Source organism: Balaenoptera ricei, chromosome 8 (genome assembly GCF_028023285.1).
Source record: "Balaenoptera ricei isolate mBalRic1 chromosome 8, mBalRic1.hap2, whole genome shotgun sequence".
NCBI classification, from domain to species: Eukaryota; Metazoa; Chordata; class Mammalia; order Artiodactyla; family Balaenopteridae; genus Balaenoptera; species Balaenoptera ricei.
In genome coordinates, this window is record NC_082646.1 from 75,175,583 (window position 1) to 75,184,208 (window position 8,626).

General features: G+C 44.3%; 1 protein-coding gene across 2 annotated transcripts; it reads right to left on the reverse strand.

Annotated features, from left to right (window-relative positions):
- Positions 1-3,528: 3,528 nt before the first annotated feature.
- On the reverse strand, positions 3,529-7,418 carry LOC132370701 (serum amyloid A-2 protein-like). Of its 2 annotated transcripts, none has more exons than XM_059931223.1 (4): positions 7,331-7,418; positions 6,659-6,753; positions 4,207-4,345; positions 3,529-3,816 (listed from the first exon to the last, which is right to left on the reverse strand). In XM_059931223.1, exons 2-4 carry the CDS (start codon positions 6,747-6,749, stop codon positions 3,654-3,656), a joined length of 393 nt encoding a protein of 130 aa, XP_059787206.1. In that variant the 5' UTR covers positions 6,750-6,753; positions 7,331-7,418; the 3' UTR covers positions 3,529-3,653. The 2 variants fall into 2 exon arrangements, with proteins under 2 accessions (XP_059787206.1, XP_059787207.1); XM_059931224.1 differs by having other exon boundaries at positions 6,659-6,750; positions 7,331-7,378.
- Between the last annotated feature and the right edge of the window lie 1,208 nt (positions 7,419-8,626).

An 8,626-nucleotide genomic window follows, 5' to 3' on the forward strand; every position in this document is an offset into this window, starting at 1 on the left:
AGCCGCCGGAGGAGGAGAGAGGCCTCCAGGAGCCAGAGGGCACAGCGCGGCTCCCGCCACAGCGCCCCCTGCTGCCGGAGCCCTGCCAGTCCGAGTGCCCGAGCAATATGCCCATCAGACTAGGGAGCCCAGTTGTCTTGACTTACCCGACGCTCTACCCAGGACCCCAGCGCGGTAATATTCATAATTGTTATTTGTCACCCTCACTGGACCAGATATTCCATCTCTCCAAGAGCCCTTAGTCTGATTGGAAGGGACGAGGGGTGCGGGCACGGAACAGGACAATGTCTCTAGTACAGACGTGAAGGTATCGGACCTCTGACCTCTGGGCACACTTGCCATTCTTAAAGACATCATTCTTCCCCAGGTGTGGAAAAGACGAAAGTCACCAGGAAGAACGTCAGTATTACAACTCCCTGTGTTTTCAGTTCCTGCTTCTATTTAGTTTGATGGTACTCAACATCAGACCCAACGCTCCACCAAACCCCACAGCAAAAATTTTAGAACACCATTTTTAAAATTTTTAATTAATTAATTAATTAACTTATTTATGGCTGTGTTGGGTCTTCGTTTCTGTGCGAGGGCTTTCTCTAGTTGCGGCAAGCGGGGGCCACTCCTCATCGCGGTGCGCGGGCCTCTCACCACCGCGGCCTCTCTTGTTGCGGAGCACAGGCTCCAGACGCGCAGGCTCAGCAATTGTGGCCTAGTCGCTCCGCAGCATGTGGGATCTTCCCAGACCAGGGCTCGAACCCACGTCCCCTGCATTGGCAGGTAGATTCTCAACCACTGCGCCACCAGGGAAGCCCCAGAACACCACTTTAATGAAATGAAATTTATAGATGATATAACCTACCTCAACATGTAATTCCAACAATACCAATATGATTCCCTTACAGAAAGGAAAAATAAAATTAATTTTAAATAAAATATGTATTTTAATGTTTTAAATGCTCCGGCACAAATGTAGTAGAAGATATAACAAAGATCTCCGATTTTGGCACATACACATCAAATTACTGTGAGCCCCACATTTACAAATGCAGAATGACATAGGTGTGGTTCCTCAGGGACCCTGCTTCTCAAAATCATGAACAGATGATGGTAAAATTTCTAACAAAATAATGTTCCAATTTACACAGCAATTGCACTTATGGAAATTTTTAAGGTATATTAAAACAGGACAAAAAATACTCTGTGTTAATACATAAAATACAACTAGATCCTAGGCTCAAATAATTATAAACATTTTTTCACCTTTTGTGCAGGGGCAGACCCAGGTTTTGTGGGGCCTGAATTATGCAATTTCAGAAGCTCCTTTTAGGGAAAACAGTACAAAATTACAAATATTAAATTTGTTACAATAGGAAATATTTATTTAGAATGGGAAAAAAGAAATCACAGTAAATCACCAATTGTAAGAAACCAACAAATACCTTAAAATGAAATCCAGAAAAATATACAACTGTTTTTATTAGTAAGTAGCCTGACACACTTCTACAATCCTTTTTCTTTTTTTAGTAGACTTTATTTTTGGAGCAGTTTTAGCCACAGCAGTACTAAGCAGAAGGTATAGAGATTTCCCTTAGAACCCTTGCCCCCATTCATACATAGCCTCTACCATTATCAACATTCCCCACCAGATACAATGTACAACATTTGATGCAATTGATAAACCTACATTGGTGCATCATTATCACCCAGAGTCCATAGTTTACATTAGGGTTACTCTTGGTGTTGTACATTCTATGGCTCTGGAAATTTATAATGGCAGATATCTACCATTATAGTATCATACAGAGTAATTAGTTTCACTGCCCTAAAAATCCTCTGTGCTCTGCCTATTTACAATCCTTTTTTAATATACTTTTTGCTGAGGTTTCTTTGATCATTTTTTTATATAACAGTGACCTTGTAAGATCATTTTCTGTAACAAAAAATAGGTAATTCTGTCTTTAGCATAGTTTAAATTTTTTTTAAAATAACACTGCCATATTCTTTTTTTTTCCAACTTATTTTTTTAAATTTATTTATTTATTTATTTATGGCTGTGTTGGGTCTTCATTTCTGTGCGAGGGCTTTCTCTAGCTGTGGCAAGCGGGGGCCACTCTTCATCGCGGTGCGCGGGCCTTTCACTATCGCGGCCTCTCTTGTCTGGAGCACACACTCCAGACACGCAGGCACAGTAATTGTGGCTCACGGGCCCAGTTGCTCCGCGGCATGTGGGATCCTCCCAGACCAGGGCCCGAACCCGTGTCCCCTGCATTGGCAGGCAGACTCCCAACCACTGCGCCACCAGGGAAGCCCAGTTTAAATTTTTTTAAATTATTATTGGTAGTTTAGGAAATTATCAGTGGCTGAAAGTTTCTTTCAGCTTCACAACTTGTTATTGGTAATATTCTGTAAAGTTTTTTTTTTTTTAGCTACCTAGTTTTTTAAATTAATTAATTAATTTATTTTTGGCTGCGCTGGGTCTTCGTTGCTGAGCGCAGGCTTTCTCTAGTTGCAGCAAGTGGGGGCCACTCTTCGTTGCGGTGCGTGGGCTTCTCACTGCGGTGGCTTCTCTTGTTGCGGAGCACGGGCTCTAGGCATGCGGGCTTCAGTAGTTCTGGTGCATGGGCTCAGTAGCTGTGGCTCACAGGCTCCAGAGCGTGGCTCAGTAGTTGTGGCGTACAGGCTTAGTTCCCCGGGGGCATGTGAGATCTTCCCAGACCAGTGCTTGAACCCGTGTCCCCTGCACTGGCAGGCAGATTCTTAACCACTGTACCACCAAGCAAGTCTTGTAAAGTTCTGACTGCTTAAACTTTCCTTCGATTTTCATGGTGTCAAATTTTCCTACCCTCACAGAAAGGATGGGGATATTTTCTACTCTGCAGAATTGTTTGTACAAAAAAACAATCATTTGTTTTTTTGAAGTGTTAAATTGTCTATAGAACCATCTGGGACTGCTGTTTTCTCTGGGGGAAGATTTGATCTTTTATAATAATTATAGAATAATCCAAGTTTTCATTTCTTCTTGAGTCAGTTTTTGTAAGTTGTATTTTTCTAAGAATTTGTTGATTTTTATCAAGTTTTAAGCTTTATTGCCGAAGTTGTTCATGGTATTCTTATTATCTTTTCCATGATTTGGAACAGGGAGTTATGGACTGATAATTGGTCCATATAATGGTACATATATGGTTTATATAGTAGAGTCTGTGTTCTGGACATACAGCTGACCTGCTCTCCACATGGGTGGGTTCCACTCAGCGGATGTGGAGAGCCAACTATACTATGGCATTTTATATGAGGCACTTAGTATTTGTGGATTTTGCTATCCGCAGGGGTCCTGAAACCAATCCCCTGCAGATACCAATGGATGACTGTGTAGTTTTACCCCAAATTATTACTATTGTTTATTAGTGCGTTATCTCCTTTTTAAAAACTGTGATGTTTATTGATCATCCCCATGTTATTAAATAGGCTCATGTTCCCAAGAAGACTGTCATATGCTGTTTCCAAATGCCAAGGACAAACTGGATTTCACAAGCATTTGTTAAACATTTTTATGTGCTCTTTATCAACTATAAAGAACTACAGATACAGAATATAGCAACCTAGCTCAGCACTGTCCCCACTCCCTTGAGCCCTGTCTCCTGAGCAGAGGGAGAAGTAGCTCAGTACTTGTCGGGCAGGCCGCGAGGTCTGAAGTGATTGGGGTCTTTGCCGCTCCGGCCCCATTCATTGGCAGCCTGGTCGGCCCTCGAGTCCTCCAGTCCGTGGCCACTGTCTCCATGTTTAAAAAAGTCTGTGACTCTCGGAATACTCTCTCTGGCATCGCTGGAATGGAGGAGGGCAGGTAGGGGATTACTCCAGGGCTGACGAGCAACAGCCCACCCTCCCCATCTCTCCTCTTTCCAAGGAATCAAGGGCTCTGACAGGAGCTAGGAAAGAGGGGATGAAGCCTGAGGCTGCCCGGGCTCAGCACATCTCAGCCCTGCGGGTCCCCTTATGCTGGGTGAACAGCACCCATGGGGGAGGCTTGGGAATCGTCTGTCCCACCAGCCTTGCTCTGCTCTTCAGCCACTCACACCCCGCACAGGACACAGAGGGTGAGGGTGGATAAGAGGAGGAGAGGCCACAGCCCTACAGGAAGTTCTCCAGGGCTTGGCCCCTCCTGGCTGTCTGAGGCTCTCACACCCACCCCTGCCTCCTCAGGGCCCCTGGTACCTGATCACTTTAGCAGCCCAGACGCCCCCAGGTCCCCTTTCGGCAGCGTCACGGTTGCCCCGGGCGTGGAAGTACTTGTCTGAATTTTTGTAATTGGCTTCTCTCATGTCAGAGTAGGCTCTCCACATGTCTTTAGCCCCTGGGAGGAAAAGAAAGTGATGATATGAACGTGCTCACGTCTCAGCAAAATAGAGAAAGAAAACATTTCCCTCCCACTGGGTCCAGATTTCAGCCTTTGACTAAGCCCTTGGAGATTATTATATTGGTTTGAAATGAATATTCCTTTACTTTTCACTTCCCTGGGTTAATGTTATGAGAATCATACTTGGTGCAAGTTTTACTCTGCTTGATTCCATCCTAAGTCTCTTGGTACTTCGTTTTTGGTTGTGTGTGATGTGTGTGAAGAGGAGGTTGGATGCTCTTTAAGGGATGTTTGGTTGTACAATGAACCTCTACCTGGAAAGATACAGGAAACCCTCTGACCAGAGTTTGAGAACAAAGGCGATTCTGAGGGAGGCTGCAGACATAGGATGCTCCCAACCTAGTCAAGGGGAGAAATCCATCCCTGTGGACAAAGTGAGGACAACTCGTTCCTGAGTACATCTGAATGTCCGGGGCATATTTGGACCTGGCCAACTGTCAAAATTCAATCAGCAGGTGATAAAGGTGAGTTCCCTAAGAGAGCTTTGGAGAAACAGGGTAATCAGATGCAGAAAAAGGGCAACCGATGCACCAACTCTAAAGCTCAGTGTCCTCTCCAATAAAATGGAGGAGTATTGCCTCCCTCAGAGTGGTTACACGGAAGAACTGAGGAAATACACGTTTAACGGCTAAAACATTGTAGGTGCTCAGTATACTATGACCTCTCTAATCCTTAGGAAGAGTGGGACAAAAAAAAGAAAAAGAATGAAGATGAGGAGCAGGGAGTTATGGACAGAAGGACTCTGATCAGCTAGAATTAAATGGCAAAGTTAAAAAAAAAAAACTTATCAGGACAAAGAGAAAAATCCAATGTAGAGTTATAATCAGGGTTTACATAATGACTCTATGAGATAACTTATCTTCATATTATATATTTGTCATGTCTGGCATTTGGAAAGATAGTTTTGTTGAGAGTTATGACATTCCTACTATACTTATTCCCACTGAGTTACTGATTTAAATAGATCCTTGAAGTCCAGACTTTCTTAAAAAGTATTTCCAAAATGCCTGGCATATCATGTCACCTAAGGTCAGCAAAACCAGAGGTACTGTGCACACTTCAGTGTGCATAAAAATCAACTGGGGTGCTTAATAAAGGCCAGATTTCCAGTCTCAACCCCAGGGATTGTGATTCAGGGGAAGGGTTGTGTGTGGCCCCAGGCACCTGCCTTCCACAAAGCACCCCAGACCACAGGTGATTCTCATGCAAGTGGCCCTAGAACAGCCCTTTGAAAAACACTGACCTAAGAGATGAAAAAATATTTTTAGCTGGATCTGTGAGAATTTAGATAGAATGGCCAGCAAACTCTTAAAACAATTATTCAGTAACTATCACAGAAAAATAATAACACAAAATAATTCTGTGAAATAAACATTTTTGCTACTTCACTCTGGCTAGTGAGGTACATATCTCTTGCTATTGGTTTCTGGCCAGGTCTCAGCCTCAGTAGAACCATTGTCAAGGTAATTCATTGTGCCATTTATGATGGGGAGAGGAGCTCTATCAAGTTGTCTTCTAAAGGCACCACATCCCTACTATTTGCCATTTGCTCAGATACAGAGCAGGACATGTGTTCACAAATCCCTCACTCTCCCACGTGTACTCTTGTCTGGGAGGCATATAGTACCTTGGTTAATAGCAAGGTCTGGGGGAGCTCAATGTCTTGGGTTAAATCCCACTCTGCTGGAGGACTTTGTTAGGTGTCTTAATCTCTTGGTGCCTCAGTTTCTCTGGTAAGAGATAATGGTACCAACATTGCAGGACTAAAGGATTAAAACATGAGGATGACAAGGAGTTCACTCATGCATGCTAAACTCTTAGAACAGTGCCTAGCAGGTATTAAAAGCTCAGGTATTTTAGTTATAATTATTAAGTGGATGGGGAGGGTGAACATTCCCCACCCATTTAATGCATCCACTTCATGGTACCTGAGACTTGGAAATGAGCCATCCCTGCTTGCCCACAAGGGGGCAGCGGAGCCCCACTTGTATTTAGGGAACATGCACCTCCGGAACCCAGATCTCTTCCTCACTCCTGCTGAAAGTTGGGGCCCAAACTCTATGTGACCTCGGGCTTGGGAATCCCAAGGGTGCAAAGCTGGCCAGAAAAACCTGGGGAAGTGCTACCACGAAAACCAAGCTCCTTTTTTTCCCTCTTATGGCCTTTGCCCTGTGGGGATGTGGCCTCTGCTCAGGTGAATCCTGGGAGCTTCAGATGCATCCTTCCCCTGACCCATCCTTTGATCCTTACCTTGACCAGCTTCCTTGAGGAATGTAGCCCATCTCTGGCTGCTGACGCCCAGGATCAGGAAGCAGAAAATGATGCCCGTGGAAAGCTTCATCCTGCTGCAGGGAGATGAGCAGACACAAACAAGGATGACTGGTCTGGGTTTTTGTTCTTGTTTTTGTTTTGTAATGTGGATACACCCTTGCATTCCAAAAATAAATTCCACTGAATTTTATCTCAATATATAGACGATAGATAGATAGCATTACAGAGGATCCAGTTCTCATTTCCGTGTGTCTCATTGGAATCCCAATGACTTCCTGTGTGAGGGATTGCAACGGGCGGGCTTTTGGTATAAACCACTTTCCAGTCCGGTCATCCCCTATCAGCCCTGAAACCCAACTGCACAGCAAGTTTCCCAAAGGCATTAGGAGTTTGGGCACTATACCTCTCTGTAATATGAGATGAGGTAAACAATGCACAAGCATTTGTAGACTGCCTGCTCTACCTATCACTGACTTCACACAGAAGAAGCATATGGAACCCCTACCCCCCAAAGTATTCACAGCTGGTGAATTCTGATTGTCCGAATAGTAGATTCAGGAAGGAAGCAGAGGGCTGGACTGCAGCACAAGAATGCTGGTGAAGAGAGAGAATCTCCAAAGAGGAAAAGTTTGGAAAGTTCTAGCACCTCACCTTTGGCTGTGCCTTCCTGCTGAGGCTGCTGGCGAAGCTGAGCTGCCTGTGCTGCCTGCCTGGGAGACGGGGCTGGTGCTTTATATACTGACACTTGGCTAGTGAAGCAAATGAGAAGACAGGTTTGAACCAAAAGAAAAAAAAAAACAAACAAGAAAGAAAGAAATTTGGGAAATCCCTCTTGACAGCATTTCAAAACATCAGGGTTATTCTTCACACATCTAATTTTCCTGGATTGTGCAATCTGGCAACTTTCAAGAGTGTAGCAAGGTGGGCTGCTTCTATCTGTTTCCAGTCTCACTCCTGGTGGGGAAAGCTGTTTTTCCCCACATGATAATGTACTGACATTTGCTGTGAAGGGTAATCAATATGAGAAAAAAGAGTTGATTGCCTAAAGAATGTGAGGATACGGGGCAAAAGGAAGAGCAGTATGAGGCCATTGCAAGGGACAGCTCAGGATGAAGCTGGGACCCCAGGGTACAAGAGTCAGAAAGGGAAGGAGATAGAAACCCAGGAAACCCGTGGGTGTAAGTCATCAGGAGGCGGAAGCGCAGCAGGGGTGGGAAGGTGGTAGAATGCCGCATTGAGCTCGGTTTGCTGGTCTTTAAGTGGTCGTACCCGCTTGGAGAACACGACCAGAAGGCGAGGCGGTCCCGGGCTCTCTAGCCTCGAGGTGACTGTAAAGTGCAAACCACTTGCCACAGAACATAGTTGAAACAGAAAATAGGAAGAAGGCAGCAAACCCTTCAGGACAAGAGCATTAAAAATTCACCCCAGAGACAGCCTCATCTACCAGAGGGCAGACAGCAGAAGCAAGAAGAACTACAATCCTGCAGCCTGTGGAACAAAAACCACATTCACAGAAAGATAGACAAGATGAAAAGGCAGAGGGTTATGTACCAGATGAAGGAACAAGATAAAATCCCAGAAAAACAACTAAATGAAGTGGAGATAGGCAACCTTCCAGAAAAAGAATTCAGAATAATGATAGCGAAGATGATCCAGGACCTCGGAAAAACAATGGAGGCAAAGATCGAGAAGATGCAAGAAATGTTTAACAAAGACCTAGAAGAATTAAAGAACAAACAAACAGAGATGAACAATACAATAACTGATATGAAAACTACACTAGAAGGAATCAATAGCAGAATAACTGAGGCAGAAGAATGGATAAGTGACCTGGAAGACAGGATGGTGGAATTCACTGCTGCAGAACAGACTAAAGAAAAAAGAATGAAAAGAAAGGAAGACAGCCTAAGAGACCTCTGGGACAACATTAAATGCAACAACATTCGC

Coding starts and splice junctions, on each gene's coding strand:
- LOC132370701 (XM_059931223.1), bottom strand. CDS start 6,749: ATGAAGCTTTCCACGGGCATCATTTTCTGCTTCCTGATCCTGGGCGTC. Junction 4,346..6,658: donor CCTCAAGGAAGCTGGTCAAG/GTAAGGATCAAA, acceptor TTTTCCTCCCAG/GGGCTAAAGACATGTGGAGA. Junction 3,817..4,206: donor TGGGCTGCTAAAGTGATCAG/GTACCAGGGGCC, acceptor CCTCCATTCCAG/CGATGCCAGAGAGAGTATTC.